This window comes from Microplitis mediator, chromosome 11 (genome assembly GCF_029852145.1).
Source record: "Microplitis mediator isolate UGA2020A chromosome 11, iyMicMedi2.1, whole genome shotgun sequence".
NCBI lineage: Eukaryota > Metazoa > Arthropoda > Insecta > Hymenoptera > Braconidae > Microplitis > Microplitis mediator.
This window is the reverse complement of record NC_079979.1, coordinates 13,470,592-13,496,103: the sequence shown is the minus strand read 5'-3', so window position 1 is coordinate 13,496,103 and position 25,512 is coordinate 13,470,592. Positions and strand designations below refer to the sequence as shown.

Genomic DNA, 25,512 nt, shown 5'->3' with positions numbered 1-25,512 from the left:
CCGCTACACTTCAATTATTTGCTTAAAATCTGAGTTACGCTCAAGTAATGTAACCATTTTTTCGCGCATCGATCTCAGTATTATAATTACATATTGAGATTAACTTTTTCTTTGTACTACAGAAACTATTAGACGTTAACCAACAAAGTTAACGAAAAAATTAATCATTTATTACAATTTTTTATTGATGGCATCTCATTGAGATATTGACCAGTTTTTAAATCATTTCCGTGTCGATCGATACGATGACCTGAAGTTCAGTTTTTTTTTAATTCTGTAACATTTACAATCATATTTTTTGAGGAGTTCAACGAAAGAAGAGAATCCAAATATCTTTTAAATATTTTAGTAATTAAAAACCGAAAATTAATGTACTCAAGAAAGCAAAAAGATGATTTTTAGTCTACTTTGTTGAAGACTGCAAGTTCTCCAATGATAAATGCACACAATCATATTTTCAAAATCCCACATTCACGATATCCCATGAAGCAATTGACTAATTTACATTGATTTCAATTCGGGGTGTGCGAATAGTTTGAACTTACGAATTATTCGTAACGACTCGAATCGAAAAATTCGAATTATTCGTAAATTTTTTAATTCTTTGTAAATATTTGAATTATTTGTAATTTTTCGAATAATTCCGAACTTTCCGAATGATTCGTAAGTTTTCAAAAAATTCAAAACTTTTCGAATGATTCGTAAGTTTTCGAACTATTCGAAACTTTACGACTAATTCGGAAATCTTTGAATAAATCGAAAATTTATAAATAGGGGAGGGTGGGGCAGAGCGGCCCCCATGGGGCAGAGCGGCCCCCCTGAAATTTTGACCAAAAAAAAAATTTTTTTTTTTTCGACTAATTACTATAAATCCGATATGTTTGCGCGTTTTTACCCCTACGCATAACACCTGGGGCAAAATGGACCAGCCGGAACTTCCGAAAAAATTATTTTTTCATATTTTTCGGCCGTTTCTCTATGTAAGAGGCAAATTTGGTCACTAAAAATTTATAAAAATTAATTTTTTTTTTTTAGTTGATAAATTTTTGAAATAAAGTAAAATTATAGAATATATTTTTTTTTTTATTAAATAACAATTAGTAATTAAGGTAATCGAGAGTGAACGATTTTTTACGCTTTAAAAAATTTTTTTCGAGTAATATAAAACCAAAAATAGTTGTCAAGAGAAAGAAATACATTCTTAATGATGAAAACAATTTAAAAAAAAAAAAAACGAAAAAAAAAATTTTTTTTATCACTTTTTGAAGGGGGGCCGCTCTGCCCCACAAAAAAAAAAAAAAATTTTTCAGAATTTTGGCAAAATGTCCATAAATTTGTTCGAAATAGGACAAAAGTAAAGTGATCTTATGGTTGAAAGCCACAAAAAATAATAATTGGCTTAGGGGGGCCGCTCTGCCCCACCCTCCCCTAATTCGAAAACTTTTATTCAAATAACTCAAAATTGTATTATATGATTATTATAAAACATGAATTGACTTAATAATAAGGGAAAGGCGTTAAAAAAATAAAACGAATTGGTTTTTATATCTTGAAAGCATGCTTTTATTATAAGCGTATTATTTTAACGTAGTTATGAAAAAATAGACATTGTATACTTCATTACGATATGTCAACACAGTAATTTTATCAGTGAAAATTATTCAAACAGTTTTGTGGTGTAAAGACAAGCAACATTTTAAAATTCACCATGTGCTTAATACTCAATGACTAAGCACCTGGGGATGTGATAGTCAACTGATCGGCAAAGTCTTCGCTAATAAAATGCACATACTTTGGGGAAATATGTTTGAAAGCCAAAAACCCGCCATAGCCAGGTTGACTCTTGTAAAATAATCCAAGTCCGCCTAGTGGTAGCGCTGGTAAGAAGTTGACCGGTTGCATATCCAAAAATGGTATTACCGCGTTAGCTGTATACTTATCTGACCATTTAGTTATTGCGAAATTGACATAATGAGTTCCCGATTGACTCATTTCATAAGTTTGTGTATTTATTTCCAGAGGTGTAGTGAGTTGATTTATATCTATATTCGCTCTGAGAAGTAATTAAACAAATTAGAATACCAATTAAAAAGAGAAAAAATCAATCACATTTACTATGCCACCATAATGATATGCTGTACTTCACCTCGAATTTCCGGTATATTGTGGAAAACGCAAACTAGTTTGACCACTGATAATTTGATTATTGGAATCATACATTTCGGTTCCCTGAAGTACCAACGACAAACGGTTATCATTCAATTTTTCGAATTTCATTCCCGTCACGAATTCTCCGTCAGGTAATTCAATGTCGTCCAGATTTAATGATTTCAATGTTGCAGAAAGCACAACGTGGTTTGGATGATTTCCTCTTGTGTAACTTCGATCATCTGTATTCCATCTTAGAGTATCAGGATCAACTTTACCATTGACAAACGTTCCACATTGAACTTCAATGCTAATTATACCATCTTGAGCATGGAATCGCGCATTTGTCACAACTCTGGCAACGAAAATCGATTTATAATAGAAATAAAACTAATGACTTTCCAAAAAAAATAAATCAGTATCTTACTCGTTTATATCAGTTTTGCACGTTTGCAATAATAAACTCAATTTACGAATACTCAGGGTTGGATCCGAATTTTTATCAGCATGGCAACGCTCCTCTACCATTGACTGATAACCCATCGCACATTTTCTCTCCATAATTCGGGTTGGAAAGTCCGGGGATTCTGAATATGATGACTCTCGGGCGTTTGAAAAGAATGGCTAAAAATCATTATTTTACACGAATTGACGTATTGACTGATGACTACCCTGGCGGATCCGAATCATGGTAGTAAGCACCGTTAGTTTTTTTTCATTTTTACAATTTTAACAATGCTATACTTCACTGTACGGTTAAATACCGCAGGCTTGCCACAATTTTGAGGTAAAGTACCGTTTTCTGACTCAAAACAGACAGAAAAAATACCGTACTTTTACCGTAAAATACCGCAAGTCGGATTCGCCAGGGTAAATCCATTGGGAGTAGTAAATATAAATCTGCAAAATGCTCACATCAGAAACTTACAGTTAAACAATGTTTAGTCAGAATAAGTTCTGGGATAGCTGAATCTGCATATTCCGCAGCATCGTCACATTCATATTCTATTCCTCTCCTATCAGGTTCTGCGTTAGTGAATCCGGGATAAGGGGTGGTGTAAGACCTTACTGATACATAGTTTTTGACACGAATATAATTTTCTCCTAGTAATAGATATTAAAGGAAATATAACAGAAGTACTAACAAAAACTTTCATTGCGCAGAAAAATTAGGAATCGGTGCAACAGAAGAGATGCAGAAATAATAATTTTTGCAACGTTTTTTGTTTATTCCGATTTCTTTATATTTAATATATAAAACCTTCTTTCCATGATTGCGGATCACAAGAAATTGTCGATTTGAAGTTTACGTTGTTATTCGAGTTCAAATAAAACTGTACTGACTTAGTTATTTGAATGACGGTTCGTTTATAAATATTGAGATACTCGAGTTGCCTATTCCTATTGAAAGCTACAAAAATTATAAGTAATTTTTTAAATCTGTACTAGTTTCGATATTTGTTTGTTAATGAAAAAAAAATAGGAATAATTACCCGGATCAGACGATTTCAGTTTACGATACTCGTAAGCCATTATAATCATAGTGTACCCTTGGGTGACAGTCCCCACAATATATTTATAAAAATTGTATAGTTTATCGTAAGCAGAAATACCATTACATTCACGATGATTATTTTTCTAAAATAATAAAAACATGGACATACAAATATAATGATTCTCATTACTGCGCACAGCTAGAAATTTTGTGTTAAATTTAACACGAATCGTGTGTTGCCAACGGTCTACACAAATTTTTGTCTTAATTCAACCCATGGCATTTGTGTCGATCTTTAATACAAATTTTATGTCAAATAATTGAACTCATAAAATCTGACAAAAAATTTGTGTCAATTTAACAGACTTTGCATGTTGAAATGAACTCATAAATATAAGCACATAACTTAATCAACTCAAGTAGACTGATCTAACCGTAGGACAACTCATGTCAATTTAGCAAATAATTATTTCGATTTTCTGTGATTTTTCAAAAAAACGAGCTATGAATTATCCTCCCGTAAAATGAGAATACAAAAATTCTTAAACCTGATCATAAAAATATCAAAGTTATTTATGATTATATTAAATTGCAAATCAATTATAATTCAAGTTTTCTTGCAGACAATGTTGCTACAAAATGCTTTGTTTGGTTATAGTAATGAAGAAACGCGCGGGAGTGTTTAACTCAACAACACAAATTTTGTGTTAACTTTCGAATAACACAAGAAATGTGTAACATTCAAGATTTTTTAATCATTTAACATAAAAAGTCTGTAAAGGTAAAATAACACACACGGTTTGTGTTGAATTAATAGATCTTATGTGTTGAAAATCAACACAAAAAATTTTTTAACACAAATTCGCTAAAATTTCTAGCTGTTTGGCAAAATGATGAAGCCTTATTACCTCATTTTTCGAAAAAGCGACAGCTATTTCAAAAATATTTTTTCCTGCATAAGGGTCATAACCATCGGGCAACTTAGTTGCTTTCAAAATTTCCGTTAGTTTATCCTTCAAGTCGTCGTTATCAATAATCGAGGAAATATACGTATCGATGGATTTATGACGATAGTTCTTGATTTGAGGATAAATACTCAAAAAATCGTTTTTATATCGAGTCCCAATTATATTTAATTTATTATTGATATTAAAAATGTAGTTCATATCTTCTCTCAAGGCGATTTCCGAAATAATACGGATGGCATTTGCATCGACGACAGAAGTTAAATTTCTAATTTGGTCTTTTACTTCATCAATCTTCAAACACGCTTTATAAATATCGTCGAGTTTATCTGTTACTTTGTTTTGAAATTCTTCATCACTGTCGTCATTTTTAAAGAGATTAATCAGACCATCCATACCGGTAACTAGTGAGGTAATATCGTTAATTATATTAACTGCACTTCTCACTTTTTTCACTGGGTTAGGTATCGATTCAATGTTGGCAATCAACGATGTCCAACAAATAATCAAGAACATCGATCGAATGATCGATGATCCAAATTTTGAAACCATCTTATTTGATGCGAGCTAACAATTATATTCAAAGAAGTTTTAATCTGTAGTTATAATAAGAAATAATAATTATATATAGTTGGAGTAAGGTATCAAAAAAAGTTGGCAAAATCTAAAAGTGCATGCCTTGAGCATTTACGTGAATGATACTCGAGTGAATTAAAAATTTATTATATATACAACAATTTTTTCATTGAAAATCTTTATATTATTTTGAATTTTAACATATTTTTTTATATCAACTGTTAATTTAAAAAAAGATTTGATTATAAATTTTCAAATAGCCTGCCATTTTACCTAAGAAATGCCAGCTGCTAATATGTTACTGTAGTATAGGTATATTCCATGCCATCTATCGATACTATATATCGAAAAATAATCATAGTAGAAATTGACGTGTGGTGCTTATCTTGTAATATTAATTATAATTAAACTATAAGTTATTTAGCTACTATTTTCGAAAGGGGCCTTCACATTAACCATACGAAGGTATTAAAACAAATCTGAAAAACGGTTGACTCTGTGGGACAACCCCAAAACTTCCCGCTGTTTTCGAGCTCGGGGATTTCGAAAACATTATTACTTGTGAATTTTTGAGTTCGAAGAGAACTATTACACCGATAAAGCACACATTTCACTGAAAAAAAAAAACAATTTTTGTCCGACGATATCTTTGGAACGAATCAACCGATTCAAGCGTTCTCGGTGGCAATCGAAAGAGCTTACCAAGGCTTAGAACCGATTACATTTTAAGGCAAATCGGACAAGTGGTTTATAAGTTATGTGCAAAAAAACCTATAACAAATTTTTTTTTTTATTTTTATTTTTCGTATAACTTGTGTAAACTAACGACCGATCGACTCCAAAATCTAATCAATTCCAAGTCTTGATAAGCCCTTCCCTTTGCTGCCAAGAACGTTCAAATCGGTGGATTCGTTCCAAAGATATCGTTGGACAAAAAAAGTTTACACATACACACACACACACTCACGTGGGCGGATGTCTATCCGGAAATAGTCCGAATAGCTTCCTAGGATCTCAAAACGTCGACATCTGATAAAAACTCGATCTTCGAAAATCGGACCGAAACCAATAACTTCCCTTTTTTTTATAATTTTCAATTTTTGTAGCGGGAAGTTAAAAAAATTTAATTGGTAAATTGTATTTTTCGGAAGTTAGTGATTTAATAGCCCATGACTCCTAAAGAATTTAACGCTTCAAGTCACTAAAAACAGATATTTTATATAAAAATTGTAATTATTTGCCTTAAAAATGTATAAAATCTGTTCTTTAATCATTTTTCTTTATAACAATATATTTTTTTATATCATTTAAGTGTACTTATAAATTTATAAACAATTTAATATGACAAAATCGAAAATTTTTCATTTTCAAGCGAGTGTAGAGCCTATAGCCTCAGCGCTTCGCACTCAAGGCATGCAATAAAGTTATTGTTATTTCTTACCTACCAAACTGGCAACGGAGTCGAAAATTCGTTATAATGAATTTAGCTTCGATTAACCTCGTTTATGTATTCAAAGTTTTGTACCCGCAGGATAAATTAATCGTTTTTTGACCAATGAAATATAAGAAAGTGGATGAAATATTCTTTGTTCAAAGTGTTTTAATGCAAACGACACAAAGAGACTTCAATAACACAAAGCTGACTTTTCATCATTAGGTGATCCTCGAAATGTATTAAGTGGATTTGATTAGATTGTTGAATTCTATCATAGTTTAGATCGATTGAATTGATGAATTTACAATTGCCAATAGGCATCAGTTTAACCATATCCCGATAATCCGTCTCGAAGAGTATCGGTGTGAGCTATTTGGGGATAAAACCAATCACAGCTCTTAATAAAGCAATGTGAGTAACGATTCAATCGTAGTAGTGCATGCATGCGCCCCCTTCTACTATTTTTTCTGTCCCTTCTCTACTAAACAGGCTATCGCTCTCTCACTTTAAGACGAAGATGTAAGATCAAAACTAAGAGTAGGGGCTCAAGGTCAACCGAGAAAGGGTTAGAGAAGACACACGATAACAAAACAATAATAAAAATCATGATTGAGAAACATTAAGATAACAGCTGTTAGTATTTTAATTATTATTTATTTATTTATCTATTTTAGTTTTTTAATCGCCAAGTTTGACCTCTTTCGATCATAATCAAATTGATACATATGCATACAGTAAAAACGCTTAAATTTATAATTTATAACTTATAACTTACAACTCATAACTCGAACTCAACTCAAATCAGGCCAGCAGATTTTTAACAATACCATCCCGATGAAAAAAGATTTTGTCTAATCATTATATGTTCATATATAAGATCATATATGATTATATATAATCATATGAAGTTATATATAATCATGCATGATTATATATGGGGTCATATATAATTATATATAATTATTTATGACCCCATACATAATTATATCTGATCATACCTGGCTGTTATAACCCCATGTATAATCAGACATAAGTCTATATATATATGATCGGATCTATTTATATATAAGTCTATATATAGTTAGATCTGATCATACCTGGCTGTTATTACCCCATATATAATCATATACAAGTCTATATATGATCAGATCTGAGTATATATAATCCTATACATAATTTGATCTGATCATGCCTGGCTGCCATAACCCCATATATGACCATATATAAGTCTATATATGATCAGGTCTGATCATATATGAGTCTATATTGTTATGTCCAAATAATTTTTTTTTATTTTAATAATTATTAAAAATAATTATTTCTGAGCTCCTCTTTGCAAAGTGCGCGAAAGCGCAGCGTCAGCTTTTTCACCTTTTTATGCGGCAAAGAATAGTGGGAAGACAACTGCAATAAGTTTAACGAATAAACAATAAACTGTCGTCACCTTCCACCAATGACGATAATTAAAAATTCCACATCAATCGCCAAGCAAAGTCTATAAAAAGCCTGAGCACCATGGCTCAGGGCCTTTAGTTTATTTTTGACTTCCTGGTCCGCGTAAACGGCGTTGATAGCGTAATCTTATTGCAGAAATCTTCTGACGTGGAAATAAGTAATCGTCGCTGATATAGGTATCCGACTGATTAATTTTGTGTAGGATATTGATTTATCAGTTACGGTTTTCCAAATTTACTCTAAATAAATTGTAAATCGATCTAGGTATCCGGCTGATTAAGTTCGTGTAGGATATTAATTTATTCATTTACAAAAATTCGAATCAATTAAACCGTAAGTCGATCTAGGTATCCAGCTGATTAATTTCGTGTAGGATATTAATTTATTCATTTACGGTCATTATTAATAAATTAAATTGCCAATTGAGTTAGATACTCGGCTGATAGTCAACTATCGTGTAGAGTATAGTTCTTAATTGCAATTGAAAGATCTCGAAGATCTATCCGGTTTGAGTGAATTGTGACACAAATCACGTGAATTTGTGATCTCACTTCGTGCCGAGTTTCTGCGCATAAAAACCCCTTTTGGGTGTGAAAAAGGACGCAATTTATAAATAAAAATCTGTTTAAAATATCTGATAAGATAAATAATCTTATAATATAAATTATATAAAAGTTGTGAAAAACTAGAGTGAACAAGTGACGTTCAGTTAAAACGTTGTAATTTGAAATACTTAATAAAAGATCAAGTTCATCACTCAAGCCGTTCGATTTTCATTCGAAAGTAGTACATAAGATATCATCCTACCAACCCAGCAGCACCCATTCTACCAACCCTACAGGAAGGCCGAGTGAGCTGTTTAGTTCTGGAGGGATAATAGCTGCCGCACTAGAAGAATTGACATCGAAAGGTAGGTGAACGAACTATTATTCTATCATTCTTAAAATATTTTTGGCTTAAACAAGAGCACCAGTCTCTTCGGAGACGTTTGGGTTCTTAATATTCGAAAAGATCCACTATAAATAATAAATTATAGGAAGATAAATTCTTCCTCGTATTCTTTATTGTTGTCCGCACCCTCCAACCCGCTTGTCCAAAATTACTATCGCTAACAAAGGGAGAAATCCCGGATAAATAATTAAAATTAAGCGGCGGACATAACAATATATAATTAGATATGATCATACTTGGCTGTTATTATTCCATTTATAACCATATATAAGTCTATATATGATCAGATCGGATCATATATGAGTCTAGATATAATTAGATATAATCATACCTGGCTGTTATAACCCCATATATAATCATATATAAGTCTGTACATGATTAGATCTGATCAGACATGACTGATATAAACTTATATGTAGTTGTATATGTCTATGTATGATTAAATCTGATCAGACTTTATTGATATGAAACCTATAAATATTTAATTATGTATATAGTTCCAATAAATATATATATATAAATTAAATAATATGACAATTTTTTAATATCAAAGTTATTAAATTTTTATTTTGTCAACCATCAATCAAACTTGAATCCCCAATACTTAAAAAATGTTCAAAGGTTTTGGCAGCAATTTAAAAATATAAAGTATCAATTTGATTATTTGAGTTAAGTAATGCCATAAACTTTTCTTAATTATAAGTGTAGAACAGACTAGAGAATCAGACTACAATCCATCGATAACCAAAGTTAAGCAGCATCGGCGTGGGACATTAATTGGACGGGTGACCTCATAGTAAAATAGTAGTCAACGGATAATAATTTTTTTTTTTTTATTATTTAATTTTAACCGACATTTATATTGATGAAGACAATAAATCCTAATTAATTTACTTAATTAATAATTTACAGATATTCTAAATGAGATTCTAAAAATGACTATATTCGTTCATGCATGATTTTATATAATCATATATGATCATGTATAAACATATCTGACTATATATAATTAGACCTGGCCAATTTTTGGATCTGATCATATATAGACAATTATGCATGATCATATATGGTTAGACAAAATCTTTTTTCATCGGGATACTTACAATTCGGTAAACAGTCAACATTAATATTATAATTTATGAAACATAACGACGTTCTAATGAGCAAATTGGCTAACTCCATTTCAGAAAATCCTCCATTTATGCGAAAAAGAGCAATTAAAAAAAATTTTTTTTTCAACCAGAAATCAATTCCATATCTAGTATATATATAATATTTTTGTCTAAGTTACTCAAATAATATTTTTTCTTACTATTACTATCTGAAAACTGCACAGAATCACCTACTGAAAATATTAAATTATACGATTTGCTAATTAGAACGTCGATAAGGAATTCTAAAATAAGAATAAAAAATATTATTAAAAATTATTTTTAAAGTAGGTACTCTGAAAATTTTCTTTTTACTATAAATTTTGAAATAATTACGCTGAAATTAGCAAATCAATTAATATTTTTGACATAACATGTTACAATTTAAACGTAACAAATTACACTGTTGAAAAGCGGTATTTACATGATGTCAATTATAATACTGGTACGAGGTAAAGTGAACTCATACTACCGTGCCGTAATTCTTGCAGTAATTTATATCATAATCAATATATAAGACAAGAAAGTACAGGTATTAAAAAAACATAACGACTTTGTTTTTATATTTGGAAAAAGCATGGTTTTATTTATTAACGCATCATTTCAAAATAACCATGTAAAAATAACTATTGTATACATCATTATAATGTGTACACGCACTAATTTGTTTAGTAAAAATTACCCAAATAATTGGGTACCGTAAAGACAAGACAGCATTTCAATTTTCACCATGAGTTAATACCATGACACTCAAAATACATGTTTTCGAGTTACATAATTCTTAATGTTCATGGTGTAAAGTTACACAAAGAAACAAGGATTTCTTGGCGCTACACAGAAAAAACAGATATCTTGAGTCAAGAAAATATTTTTGAAGACAAACGTTTTCGGGAACCAAGTCAAGATTTTCTTGAGCCAAGAGAATTCGTCTTGGTTGGAGAAGATTTCTACTTTATCTAAGAAAATTTAAGTCTCCAAAAAAATTTTCTTGAATCAAGAATATTTACCTTCAGTCGAGAATTTTTTTTTGTGTGTAGAAATATTTTGCCTTATGGAATGAAAATAAAAATTTTCACACACCTAAAAACTTTTTCTTGCCATAAAAAAATGTTTTCTCGCCTCAAGAAAATTTTCGTTTTCAATTCATACTGCACAAGATTTCTTGAGACGAGTGAAAATTTTTTGTGCCAAGAAATCCGTTTTTTTCTGTGCATATATGCATGTATACATGTACTATAAGTTACCACAGTATCCAAAGTTGTGTAAGTTTTACTGTAACATCATCTGCGTGTAGACATTAATGAATATTCAATGATTAAGCAGAAGTAGATGCGATAGTCAATTTATCGGCATAGTCTTCGCTAATAAAATGCATAAATTTTGGAGAGATATGTTTGAAAGCCAAAAACCCGCCATAGCCAGGTTGACTTTTGTAAAATAACCCAAGTCCTCCTAGAGGTACTGCTGGAGATACATTGACTGGTTGCATATCCAAAAATGGTATGACCGCGTTGCCTGTATAATTTTCTGACCATTTAGATATTGCCAAACTGACATAATGACTTCCCGATTGACTCATTTCAAAAGTTTGTTTACTTATTTCCAGAGGTGTAATGAATTTATGTACATCTATATTCACTCTGTGAAGAAATTATACAAATTCGAATACCAATTAAACAAAGGGAAAATCAATTACATTTACCCTGCCTACCATAATGTGCTATGATTTACCTTGAATTTCTGGTATTTTCTGGGAACCGCAAAGTAGTGTGGCCATTGATCATTCGATTCTTAGAATCATACATCTTAGTTCCTCGTAGTACCAACGAAAAATGATTATTGTTTAATTTTTCAAATTGAACTCCTGTCACAAATTCTCCGTCAGGCAATAAAATATCATCTAGATTAAATGATTTCAGTGTTGCAGAAAGCACGACATGGTTTGGATGACTTGCTCTTGTGTAACGTCTATCATCTGTATTCCATCTAAGAGTTCTGGTATCAACTTCACCGTTAACAAACACTGCACATTGAATTTCGATGCTAACTATTCCATCTTGAACATGGAATCGCGTATTTGTTACAATTCTGGCAATGGAAATCGATTTATAATAGTAAAAAAACTCATGACGCTTCAAACAAAAAGAAATCAGTATCTTACTCTTTTTTATCAATGTTGCATGTTTGCAATATTAAACTCAATTTACGAACGCTCAAGACGGGATCCGAACTTTCATCAGAATCACAACGATCTTCGACTATCGACTGATAGCCTAAATGACATTTTCTCTCCATAATTCGGGTGGCATAGTCTGTGAATTCTGAATATGATGAATCATGGGTGCTTGGATAGAATGGCTAAAAATTATAATTTTGCACATATCGATTGATAGCTAAACTCTAAATAAATTGGAAATACTAAATATAAATCTATGAAATGTCAACATCGGAAACTTACAGTTGGACAATGTTTAGTCACAATAAGTTCTGGGATAGCAGAATCTGCATATTCCGCAAAATCTTTGCATTCATATTCTAATCCTCTCCTATCAGGTTTTGAGTGTATGAATTCGTAATGAGGGGTTGAGAACGATCTAATTGACACATAGTTTTTGATACGAATATAATTTTCTCCTAGTAGTAGATGTTAAAGAAAATATAATAGAATTATTTACAAAAACTTTAAATGCGTAGAAAAATTGGAAATCGGTAAAACGAAAGAACAGCAAAAATACTAATTTTTGCAACGTCCGTTGTTTACTTCGATTTCTTCATATTTAATTGATAAAACCTTCTTTCCATGACTGTGGGTCACAAGAGATTGTTGATTTGAAGTTTATGTTGTTGTTTGAGTTCAAATAATACTGCACTGACTCAGTTATTTTAATGACAGCTTGTTTATAAATGTTGAGATACTCGTGTTGCCTATTCTTATAAAAAGCGACAATGGTAATAAGTAATTCTTAAAATCCGTACTAGTCTTGATATTTGTTTGTTAATTAAAAATTAGGTATAATTACTCGGATCAGACGATTTCAGTTTGCGATACTCATAAGCCATTAAAATCATAGTGTACCCTTGAGTGACAGTTGCTACTATATATTTATAAAAATTGTATAATTTATCGTAAGCAGAAATACCATTACATTCACGATGATGATTTTTCTAAAATAATAAAAATATATGCATATAGACATAATGATTCTTACTACTGTGGCAAAATGACAAAGTGATATTACCTCATTTTTCGAATAAGCGACAGCTATTTCAAAAATGTTTTTTCCTGCATAAGGATCATGACCATCAACCAACTTAGTTGCTTTCAAAATTTCCGTTAGTTTATCCTTCAAGTCATCGTTATCAATGATCGAGGCAATATAAGTATCAATGGATTCATGACGATAGTTTTTGATTTGAGGATAAATACTCAAAAAATCGTTTTTATATCTAGTCCCAATTATATTCAATTTATGATTTATATCAAACATGTAATTCATATCTTCTCTTAAAGCGATTTCCTCAATTACACGGATGGCACTTACGTCCACGACAGAAGTCAAATTTCTGACTTGCTCTTTTACTTCATCAATCTTCAAACACGCATTATAAATATCGTCAAGTTTATCTGTTACTTTGTTTTGAAATACTTCATCGCTGTCGTCATGTTGTATGAGATCAATCATACCATCCATACCGGTAACTAGTGAGGTAATATCGTTAATTATATTAACTACACTTCTCACTTTTGTCACTGGGTTAGGTATCGATTTAACGTTAGCAATCAATGATATCGAACAAATAATCAAGAACATCGATCGAACGATCGATGATCCGAATTTTGAAACCATCTTATTTGATGTTAGCCAGCAATTATATTCAAACAAGTCTTAATCTATAGTTTAATGAAAAATAAGAATTATATACAGTTGAAATAAGTTATTACAATAAAGTTATAGTTGTTTCTTACCTATCAAACTGGCAACGGAGTAGAAAATTTGTTATAATGAATTCGGATTTGATAAACCTTGATTTATATACCCGAAATTTTGTACCGGCAGGATAAGTTAATCGTTTTTTTTATCAATAAAATATAAAAGCATGGATTACATATTGCATTAAGCCCGTGACTTTTTTTCTTTGTTTAAAGTTTTGTAATGTAAACGACACAAAGAGACTTTAATAACACATAGCTGACTTCTAATCATTAAGATAGTACTCGAAATGTATTATGTGAGTTTGATTAGATTAATGAATTTTATAATAGTTTAAAATTATTGAACTGATGATATGTATAATTGCCTAAAGGCATCAATTTGAAAAAAAAATACAATAACAAGATAATAATAATAATCATGATTGAGAAGCATTAATATAAAAGCTGTGGGTATTTTTATTATTAGAAATGATGTTCCCAGTACAATGAAAATTTTCTTTTTACAATATATATGGGGCATTCCACGCCAAATCGACCACTTTTGAACCCGACCCCTTTAATTTGTCTGAAAATTTTTCAATCTTTTTCTACCCCATCAAAAACGTTTCTCATAATTTTTTCAAATTTTTTCACCCAACCGAAAAAAAGTTATAAATTTTTGAGAAAAATGGCTTTTTTCATTCTAAATAGCTATAACTTTTTCAAAATTTGACTGATTGGGACGTTTTTTTTCTAAAATTTTTGTTTTTAAATGTACTTTTTGAAAAAAAATACAAAAAAATTATTGCGAACTATCTTTATTGTTTTTTTGAAGATTTTTAGAAAAAATCAAAAATTTTTCGATGTTTACCATTTTTGATTTTTGATTTTTTTTTTTTTATATAAAACTTTGAAATTTTCTGCAGATCCTCAAATTTTTTCAGAGTGATGTTTTTTCGATTCCGATTTTTTTTTTCCAATTGAAAAAAAAAATTTTTTATAACTAACCTTATTTCTCATAACACCATGCTTAAAATTTTTGAGATTGCTCAGAAAACTTTCAAATTTGGAAAAAGAACTGAAAACAATAAATTTAAATGGTAATCCTCGAAATAATTTGAATTTTGTTCGAAAAATCAAGTGTAAAAATAGAAGAACCTTCTGAATAATTTTTTTTCTGAAAACTACGTTCAAAAACGAAGAAAATATAAAATAAAAGTTTTCGTTTGGTCCATTTTTGGACAGATGCTGGCAATTCAACAAAATTCCTTCTACACTCATTGTTTCATGGTTAAAAAAATTTTTTTTTTTGAATTGCTAGCATTTGTCCAAAAATGGACCAAACGAAAACTTTTTTTCTTTCATTTTCTTCGTTTTTGAACGTAGTTGTCAGAGAAAAAAAATACAAAAAAATTATTCAGAAGGTTCTTCTATTTTTAAACTTGATTTTTCGAACAAAATTCAAATTATTTCGAGGATTACCATTTAAATTTATTGTTTTTATTTTTTTTTCCAAATTTGAAAGTTTTCTGAGCAATCTCAAAAATTTTAAGCATGGTGTTATGAGAAATAAGGTTAGTTATAAAAAATTTTTTTTTTCAATTGGAAAAAAAAAATCGGAATCGAAAAAACATCACTCTGAAAAAATTTGAGGATCTGCAGAAAATGTCAAAGTTTTATACAAAAAAAAAAAAAATCAAAAATCAAAAATGGTAAACATCGAAAAATTTTTGATTTTTTCTAAAAATCTACAAAAAAACAATGAAGATAGGTCGCAATAATTTTTTTGTATTTTTTTTCAAAAAGTACATTTAAAAACAAAAATTTTATAAAAAAAAACGTCCCAGTCAGTCAAATTTTGAAAAAGTTATAGCTATTTAAAATGAAAAAAGCCATTTTTCTCAAAAATTTATAAGTTTTTTTTCGGTTGAGTGAAAAAATTTGAAAAAATTATGAGAAACGTTTTTGATGGGGTAGAAAAAGATTGAAAAATTTTCAGCCAAATTAAAGGGGTCGGGTTCAAAAGTGGTCGATTTCGGCGTGGAATGCCCCATATATAAATAATTACTCTGAAATTAGAAAATAAATTGATATTTTCGACATGTTACAATTAAAATTACACGTAAATAAGTATTTTGTATACACTGTTGAAAAACGGTGTTTCAAAGACGTCACTTATAATATTGGTATAAGGTAAAATGAACTCAAACTACCGGCCGGTGTTTTATCACAGTAATTGATATCATTGCTAATATATTAGACAAGAAAAGACAGGTATTAAAAAAATACGACTTTGTTTTGAAAGCATGTTTTTATTTATTATTATTATTAACGCATCATTTTAACATAACCATGTAAAAATAACCATTGTATATTTTATTGTAACGTGTACACGCAGTAATTTGTTTAGTAAAAATTAACAAAACAGTTTGGTACCGTAAAGACAAGCCAGCTTTTCAATTTTCACCGTACGTTTAATACTAATGACACTCAAAATTCATGTTATCGAATTTCATAATTCTCAATGTTCTCTTGGTAAAAACTTATATATGTACTACAAGTTACCACAGTACCCAACATTGTGTAACTTTTACTGGAAAATCATCTGCGTGTAGACAATATTGAATACTCAATGATTAAGCTGGGGGTGTGATAGTCAATTTTTCGACATAGTTTACAGGAATGAAATGCACATATCTTGGGGAAATATGTTTGAAAGCCAATAACCCGCCATAGCCAGGTCGACTCTTGTAAAATAATCCAAGTCCACCTAGTGGTACTGGTGGTGATACAGTGACCGGTCGCATATCCAAAAATGGTAATTCCGCGTTCCCCGTATACTTATTTGACCATTTAGATATTGCTATATCGACGTAATGACGTCCCGATTGACTCATTTCATAAGTTTGTGTATTCATTTCCAGAGGTGAAGGGAGTTGATTTAAATCTATATTCACTCTGTGAAGAAATTGTTCAAATTAAAAAAAGAAAAAATCAATTACATTTGCCATGCCATTATAATATGCTATTTTTTACCTTGGATTTCCGGTATTTTCTGGAAACCGCGAAGTACTGTAGGAATTGATAATTCGATTATCAGAATCATACATTCTAGTTCCCTGTAGCACCAAAGACAAATGATTATCAGTCAATTTTTCAAACTTAACTCCCGTCACAAATTCTCCATCAGGCAATAAAATATCATCCATATTGAATGATCTCAATGTTCCAGAAAGCACAACATATTCTGGATGATTATCTTTTGTGTAAACTCTATTATCTTCATTCCATCTAAGAGTATTTATATCAACTGTACCGTTAATGATCGTTCCACATTGAATTTCAATGCTAATTATAGTATCTTGAACATGCCATCGAAAAGCGATTGCAACTCTGCCAACGAAAAACAATGTATAGTAGAAAACAAAACTAATTACTTTTCTAACAAAAAAAATCAGTATCTCACTCATTCATTCGATAATTGCACGTTTGCCATAATAAACTTAATTTGCGAACACTCAGGATGCGATCTGAATTATGATCACGATAACAACTATCGTCTAATAATGACAGAGAACCTACATGACATCGTCTCCCAGAAGCTCGGTTTGTAAAATCTGGGGATTCTGAATATGATAAATCAGGGCCGGTCCAAGTGAATGCCTGAAAATTATAATTATCCACGCATTGATGTATCGACTGATGACTAAATCCATTAGAAATAATGAATATAATACAAATCTGTGAAATGTTCACATCGGAAACTTACAATTGGACAATGTTTAGTCACAATAAGATTTTCAAAACTCCAATCTGCATATTCCGCAAAATCTTCACATTCATATCCTATTCCTCTCGTATCAGGTTTTAAGTCAAAAAATCCTTCATGAATGGTTGTTAAAGATTTAAGTGATACGTAGTTTTTGATACGAATATAATTTTCTCCTAATAGTAAATGTTAGAATAAATATAACAGAATTAGTAACAAGAACTTTAATTGCGTAGAAAAATTAGGAATCGGTGTAACGAAAGAGCTGCAGAAATAATAATTTTTGCAACGTCTTTTGTTTATTCCAATTTCATATTTAATATATAGAACCTTCTCCCCATGATTTCGGATCACAAGAAATTGTCGATTTGAAGTTTATGTTGTTATTCGAGTTCAAATAATACTGAACTGACTCAGTTATTTTAATGATGGATTGTTTATAAATGTTAAGATACTCGTATTGCCTATTCTTGTTGAAAGCTACAACGATAATTAGTAATTTTTAAAATCTGTACTAGTGTTGATATTTGTTTGTTAATTAAAAAAATAAGTATAATTACTCGGATCAGACGATTTAAGTTTACGATACTCATAAGACATTATAATCATAGTGTACCCTTGAGTGACGGTGGTTATTACATATTGATAAAAATTAAATAGTCTATCGTAAGCGGAAATACTATCACATTCACGATGATGATTTTTCTAAAATAATAAAAATATAGACATATAAACATAATGATTCACATTGACGTGACAAAATGCCGAAGTCATATTACCTCATTTTTCGAATAAGCGACAGCTATTTCAAAAACATTTTTTCCTGGATAAGGATCATGACCATCAGGCAACTTAGTTGCTTTCAAAATTTCCGTTAGTTTATCCTTTAAGTTGTCGTTATCAATAATCGAGGCAATATATGCATCGATTTCTTCATGAGTATAGTTTTTGATGTGAGGATAAATTTTCTTAAAATCGTTTTCATATCTAGTTCCAATTATATTCAATTTGTTATTTATCTCTAACATGTAGTTCATATCTTCTCTCAAAGAGAGTTCCTTAATAAGATGGATGGCATTTGCGTCTATGACAGAAGTTAAATTTCTGATTTCTTCTTTTACGTTATCTATCTTTGAACACGCTTTATAAATATTGTCGAGTTCATTTTCTACTTTCTTTTGAAACTCTTTATCGCTATCGTCATTCTTTGCTAGCTTAATAATACCATCCATACCGGTAAATAGTGAAGTAATATCGTTAATTATATTAACTACTTTTCTCAAGTCTGTCACTGGGTTAGGCGCCGATTTTACGTTAGCAATCAACGATACCGAACACATAATCAAGAACATCGATCGAATGATCGATGATCCTAATTTTGAAACCATCTTATTCGATGTTAGCCAACAATTATATTCAAACAATTCTTAATCTATAGTTATAATAAGGAATAAAAATTGTACATATAGTTGAAATAAGTCATCAAAACAAAATTATTGTTATTTCTTACCTAATATCCAAACTGGCAACGGAGTCGATTAATTGTTACAGTGAATTCAAGTGAAATTAGCCTCGATTTATATACCCAAAATTTAGTGATGGTGCGATGAATTGATTGTTTTTTGACCAGTAAAAAATAAGAACGTGGAAGATAAATTTCTTCAAGCTCGGGGGTATTTTTTATCCATCCAATAAAATCTACTTGATATATCTCAAGTGTTATCATCTAATGCATTGAATTTTGCTTTGTGTTAATGTGCCTTTATTTCGTTCATATCAAGAAAGATAGAACACAGAAAGCTTTATCTAACGTTAAACTAATATTATTAGTGGGAAGTGTAGTCAAACTAATTACGATATCACGAATTAGTTACTGGTAATTTGGACGGTCGGACTGAGCTCATAAAAAATGACATCAGCGATCATGAATTTTAAACCAAAGTAACAAACAAACTCGACAATATTTATAACGCGTGTTTGAAGATAGATGAAGTAAAAGACCAAATTAGAAATTGAACTTCTGTCGTGGATGCCAATGCAATATGTTATTTCGTAAACCTCTTTGAGAGAAGCTAGATCTACATATTAGATATAAATAACAAATTAAATATAATTGAGACTAAATAGAGAAACGATTTAACAAGAATTTATCATCAATTAAAAAACTATCGTCATGAATCCATCGATGCATATATTTCCTCGATGATTGAAAACGATGACTTGAAAGATAAACTGCCGGATGTTTAAAACCCTGTTTAAAAAATCCCATAGATTCTTATAGCTGCATAGATAAGGCCCTATACTTAACTATAGCAGTTTTCATAGAACTCATTCATTCTTATGCCATTTCTATGGGAATTTATAAGAATCTATTGGATTCTATAAGATTTTCTAAACAGAAAAGGCCACTAGTTTGGCTACTAGAAATCGTTTTTATGCAGATAAAAATATTTTTGAAATAGCTGTCGCTTATTCGAAAAATGAGGTAATATGACTTTATCATTTAGCCTTAGTAATGAGAATCATTATGTCCACCATTTGCTACAGAGCGGAGAACTTTCTGAAGAACTCATATGTTGTTCCAATTTTTTATTAATTAATTCGAGTTTTTTAATCAAAATAATTGGTTATTTAAGATATTGCATGGATTCTGTCACTTGGCTCGTTACAGACAATTTAGTGTGATTATATATATATATATATATATATATATATATATATATATATATATATATATATATATATATATATACATGTACAAGAGTCGACGCAGATATAATTGCGCACGCGCACTTTTGAATCCCTAGAGAACAAAACGCCACTTTTTTCCCGCTTCAGCGGAAGAGACAAATTGAACTTTTGGCGTCGGTATGAGAAACAAAAATTATTAAAAGTTAAATCTGATGATTGTAATTGTCTTTATTGCAATAAACTGCTGTAGGCCTCAGTTTAAAGAAGACATACGACACGAAAGTAATAATAATCATGATTGAGAAGTATTAAGATAAAAACTGTGCGTTTTTTTATTATTAAAAATGATTTTTCTAGTACAATAAAAATTGTCTTTTCACGACCTATATTGGAATAATTACACTGCAAATAGAAAATAAATTGATATTTTCGGCATGTTACACTTAAATTTAAACGTAAATAAGTACACTGTTAAAAAGCGGTGTTTCAATGACGTCGATAATTAAAATGAACTCATACTATCGTACCGGTGTTTTATCACAGTAATCTATATCATAATTAATATATAAGACAAGAAAGGACAGGCATTAAAAAAATATAACGATTTTGTTTTTGTATTTTGAAAGCATGCTTTTATTATCAACGCATCATTTTAACATAACCATGTAAAAATAACCATTGTATATTTTATTGTAACGTGTACACGCAATAATTTGTTTAGTAAAAATTACCGAAACAGTTAGGTACCGTAAAGACAAGCCAGCTTTTCAATTTTCACCGTACGTTTAATACTAATGACACTCAAAATACATGTTATCAAATTCTATAATTCTCAATGTTCTCTTGGTAGAAGCTTATATATGTATTATAAGTTACCACAGTACCCAAAGTTGTGTAAGTTTTATTATAAAATCATCTGCGTGTAGACAATACTGAATACTCAATGATTAATGAGACAGGGATGCGACATTTAATTTATCGACATAGTTTTCAGGAATGAAATGGATGAATTTTGGGGAAATAAGTTTGAAAGTCAAAAATCCGGCATAGCCAGGTTGACTCTTGTAAAATAATCCAAGTCCACCTAGTGGTACTGGTGGTGATAAATTGACCGGTTGCATATCGAGAAACGGTATTACCGCGTTGTTTTGATACTTATCTGAAAATTTAGACATTGTTAAATCGACGTAATGACTTCCCGATTGACTCATTTCATAAGTTTGTTTATTTATATCCAGAGGTGTAGTAAGTTGATATAAATCTATATTCACTCTGTGAAAAAATTAAACGAATTAAAGTACCAATTACAAAAAGAAAAAAAAATTAATAACATTTGCCATGTTATCATGATATGCTGTACTTTACCTTGAATTTCCGGTATTTTGAGGAAAACGCAAACTAGTTTTTCCAGTAATAATTCGGTTATTAGAATCATACATTTTAGTTCCCCGTAGTACTAACGATAAATGGTTATTGTTCAATTTTTCAATCTGAACTCCCGTCACAAATTCTCCGTCAGGCAATAAAATATCATCCAGATTAAATGATTTCAATGTTCCAGATAGCACAACATAATTTGGATGATTTGCTCTTGTGTAACGTCTATCATCTGTATTCCATCTAGCAGTATTAGGATCGGCTATACCGTTAACAAACACCGCACATTGAATTTCGATGCTAATTATGCCATCATGCAGATGCCATCGCACATTCGTCACTACTCTGATAAAAAAAAAAGTTTTATGATAGAAAAAAAATAATGGCTTTTCAAACAACAAAAAAATCAGTATCTTACTCTCTTTTATCAGTTCTGCATGTTTGCGGTAACAAACTTAATTTACGAACACTCAAAACGGGATCAGAACTATCATCACAAAAACAGTGTTCCTGTAACATTGGATAAGAACCTAACGAGCATTGTCTCCCCATAATTCGGGTTGCATAATCTGTGAATTCTGAATATGCACACGTTGCTCTTCTCAAAAATACCTGAAATTTGTAGTTTTTGCATAACAACATGATGAAGACAATAACTACATTTGTATAGAAATAATAAATTTAAATCGGTAAAATGTTCGCATCAGAAACTTACACCTGGACAATGCTTAGTGGCAATAAGTTCTGGAATAGCGGAATCTGGATATTGAGCATAATCTGCGCATTCATATTCGATTCCTCTCGGATCAGGATCTGAGTGTGCGAAATCATATGAAGCGGTGCTTAAAGTTCTAATTGATGCATAGTTTTTGACACGAATATAATTTTCTCCTAATACATATTCAAGAAAATATCACAGAGTTATCAATAAGAAACTTTAATTGCATAGAAAAATAAGGAATCGGTGTAACAAAAGAGCAGCAAAAATGATTTTTGCAACATCCTTTGTTTATTCCGATTTCGTCATATCTAATATATAGAACCTTCTTTCCATGATTGCGGATCACAAGAAATTGTTGATCTGAAATTTATAGTGTTAATTAAGTTCAAATAATATATTGCGGACTCAGTTATTTCAATGACAGCTTGTTTATAAATGTTGAGATACTCGTGTTGCCTATTCTTGTTGAAAGCTACGATAGTAATAAGTAGTTTTTTTAATCTGTACTAGTCTTAATGTTTGTTTGTTAATTAAAAAATAGGTATAGTTACTCGGATCAGACGATTTCAGTTTACGATACTCAAAAGCCATTATAATCATAGTGTAGCCTTGGGTGACAGTTCCCACAATATATTTATAAAAATTGTATAGTTTATCGTAAGCAGATATATCATTACAATCCCGATGATAATTTTTCTAAAAAAATAAAAATATATGCATATAAACTTAATGATTCTCATTACTGTGGCAAAATGATGAAGTCACATTACCTCATTTTTCGAATAAGCGACAGCTATTTCAAAAATATTTTTATCTGCATAAAAGCGATTTCTAGTACCTAATCTAGTGGCCTTTGAAATTTTCGTTAATTTATCTTTCAAGTCATCGTTATCAATAATCGAGGAAATGTACGTATCGATGGATTCATGCTGATAGTTTTTTATTTGTTCACGAATCTTTGAAAAATCATGTTTATATCTAGTTTCAATTATATTCAATATTTCATTTATTCCTAACATGTAGTTCATATCTTCTCTCAAAGCGATTTCCGTAATAATACGGATGGCATTTGCATCCACGACAGAAGTTAAATTTTTAATTTGGTCTTTTACATCATCAATCTTCGAACACGTCTTATAAATGTCGTCGAGTTTATTTGTTACTTGTTTTTGAAAAATTTCATCGCTGTCGTCATTTTTTATGAGCTCAATCAGACCATCCATACCGGTTACTAGTGAGGTAATATCGTTAATTAAATCGACTACATCTCCCACTATTATTATCGATTTAACGTTAGCAATCAACGATGCCGAACAAATAATCAAGAACATCGATCGAACGATCGATGATCCAAATTTTGGAACCATCTTATTTGATGTGAGCTAACAATTATATTCAAACAAGTCTTAATCTACAGTTATGATTAAAAATAATAATTATATAGAGTCAAAATAAATTATCAGAATATAGTTTTGGTTATTTCTTACCTATCCGAACTGGCAACGGAGTCGATTATATGTTAAAGTGAATTCAACTCCGATTAACCACGATTTATATACCTAAAATTTAGTGATGGTAGGATAAATAATTCATTTTTTCACCAATCAAATATAAGAAAGTGGATGGAATATCGCTTTAAATCTGAGGGTATTTTTTTACCAATTAAATTAACCCCACTCGATGTATTTCAAGTGTTATCATCTAATGCATTAAATTTTTTTTTTGTGTTGATGTGTCATTGTGTCGTTCATATTAAAAAAGTTAGAACAAAGAAAAAAAAACCCAGGCTTGAGGCAATATTTTGATGTTCCTGATTATGTGTTCGGCATCGTTGATTGCTAACGTCAAATTAATACCATTAGTGGAAGGTGTAGTCGATTTAATTAACGATATTATTTGACTAGTTCCTGGTATAATGACAGCGATGAATATTTTTAAAACAAACTACCAAATAAGCTTAAAAATATTTAAAACTCGTGTTTAAATATTAATGAAGTGAAAGACCAAGTTAGAAATTTAACTTCTGTCGCGCACGTGAATGCCCTCCGTGTTATTTTGGAAACCTCTTTGAGAGAAGACATGAACTACATGTTAGATATAAATAACAAAATGAATATTATTGACACTAGATATAAAAATGATTTTTTAAGAATTTATTATCAATTAAAATACTATTGTCATGAATCCATTGATGCATACATTTCTTCAATTATTGATAACGATGACTTGAAAGACAAACTAACGGATATTTTAAAGGCCACTAGGTTGGCTACTAGAAATTCTTTTTACGCAGGCAAAAATATTTTTGAAATAGCTGTCGCTTATTCAAGAAACCAGGTAATAAGGCTTTATCATTTTGCCACAGTAAGAATCATTATGTTTAAATGTACATATTTTTATTATTTTAGCAAAATTATCATCGTGATTGCAATGATATTTCTGCTTACGATAAACTATACAATTTTTATAAATATATTGTGGGAACTGTTACCCAAGGGTACACTATGATTATAATGGCTTATGAGTATCGTAAACTGAAATCGTCTGATCCGAGTAATTATACTTATTTTTTAATAAACGAACAAATATCAAGACTAGTACAGATTTTAAAAATTACTTATTATCGTTGTAGCTTTCAACAAGAATAGGCAACACGAGTATCTCAACATTTATAAACAAGCTGTCATTGAAATAACTGAGTCCGCAATATATTATTTGAACTTAATTAACACTATAAATTTCAGATCAACAATTTCTTGTGATCCGCAATTATGGAGAGAAGGTTCTATATATTAAATATGAAATTGGAATAAACAAAGGACGTTGCAAAAATTACTATTTGTGCAGCTCTTTTGTTGCACCGAT

The 25,512-nt window shown here is 30.4% G+C and overlaps 4 protein-coding genes across 9 annotated transcripts in view; all 4 read right to left on the bottom strand.

Moving 5' to 3' along the window:
• Positions 1–25,512, bottom strand: part of LOC130677165 (protein Skeletor, isoforms B/C) — a 92,290-nt gene that overhangs the window by 54,711 nt on the left and 12,067 nt on the right. The gene's annotated exons all lie outside the window — the stretch shown is intronic.
• LOC130677167 (uncharacterized) lies at positions 1,544–6,911 on the bottom strand. 4 transcript variants are annotated; one of them, XM_057483812.1, is made up of 8 exons: positions 6,626–6,911; positions 4,552–5,204; positions 3,642–3,786; positions 3,410–3,559; positions 3,077–3,252; positions 2,576–2,772; positions 2,147–2,503; positions 1,544–2,053 (listed from the first exon to the last, which is right to left on the bottom strand). In XM_057483812.1, the coding sequence occupies exons 2-8, from the start codon at positions 5,158–5,160 to the stop codon at positions 1,729–1,731; spliced, it is 1,959 nt and encodes a 652-aa protein (XP_057339795.1). In that variant the 5' UTR covers positions 5,161–5,204; positions 6,626–6,911; the 3' UTR covers positions 1,544–1,728. The 4 variants fall into 4 exon arrangements, with proteins under 4 accessions (XP_057339795.1, XP_057339797.1, XP_057339796.1 ...); XM_057483814.1 differs by having other exon boundaries at positions 4,552–5,175; XM_057483813.1 differs by having other exon boundaries at positions 6,630–6,911.
• LOC130677172 (uncharacterized) lies at positions 11,262–12,037 on the bottom strand. The gene is made up of 2 exons (XM_057483820.1): positions 11,908–12,037; positions 11,262–11,816 (listed from the first exon to the last, which is right to left on the bottom strand). Exons 1-2 carry the CDS (start codon positions 11,979–11,981, stop codon positions 11,492–11,494), a joined length of 399 nt encoding a protein of 132 aa, XP_057339803.1. The 5' UTR covers positions 11,982–12,037; the 3' UTR covers positions 11,262–11,491.
• On the bottom strand, positions 16,400–18,791 carry LOC130677171 (uncharacterized). The gene is made up of 6 exons (XM_057483819.1): positions 18,638–18,791; positions 18,189–18,563; positions 17,859–18,034; positions 17,556–17,752; positions 17,126–17,482; positions 16,400–17,047 (listed from the first exon to the last, which is right to left on the bottom strand). The coding sequence occupies exons 4-6, from the start codon at positions 17,561–17,563 to the stop codon at positions 16,726–16,728; spliced, it is 687 nt and encodes a 228-aa protein (XP_057339802.1). The 5' UTR covers positions 17,564–17,752; positions 17,859–18,034; positions 18,189–18,563; positions 18,638–18,791; the 3' UTR covers positions 16,400–16,725.

What these genes read in the sequence shown, in the direction of transcription:
- LOC130677167 (XM_057483812.1), bottom strand. Translation starts at nt 5,160, where the DNA reads ATGGTTTCAAAATTTGGATCATCGATCATTCGATCGATGTTCTTGATT. An exon ending in ACTGAAATCGTCTGATCCGG is followed by an intron (nt 3,560 to 3,641) that starts GTAATTATTCCT and finishes TAATTTTTGTAG; the next exon opens with CTTTCAATAGGAATAGGCAA. An exon ending in TCCGCAATCATGGAAAGAAG is followed by an intron (nt 3,253 to 3,409) that starts GTTTTATATATT and finishes ATCTATTACTAG; the next exon opens with GAGAAAATTATATTCGTGTC.
- LOC130677172 (XM_057483820.1), bottom strand. Translation starts at nt 11,981, where the DNA reads ATGTATGATTCTAAGAATCGAATGATCAATGGCCACACTACTTTGCGG. An exon ending in GAAAATACCAGAAATTCAAG is followed by an intron (nt 11,817 to 11,907) that starts GTAAATCATAGC and finishes ATTTCTTCACAG; the next exon opens with AGTGAATATAGATGTACATA.
- LOC130677171 (XM_057483819.1), bottom strand. An exon ending in GAAAATACCGGAAATCCAAG is followed by an intron (nt 17,048 to 17,125) that starts GTAAAAAATAGC and finishes ATTTCTTCACAG; the next exon opens with AGTGAATATAGATTTAAATC.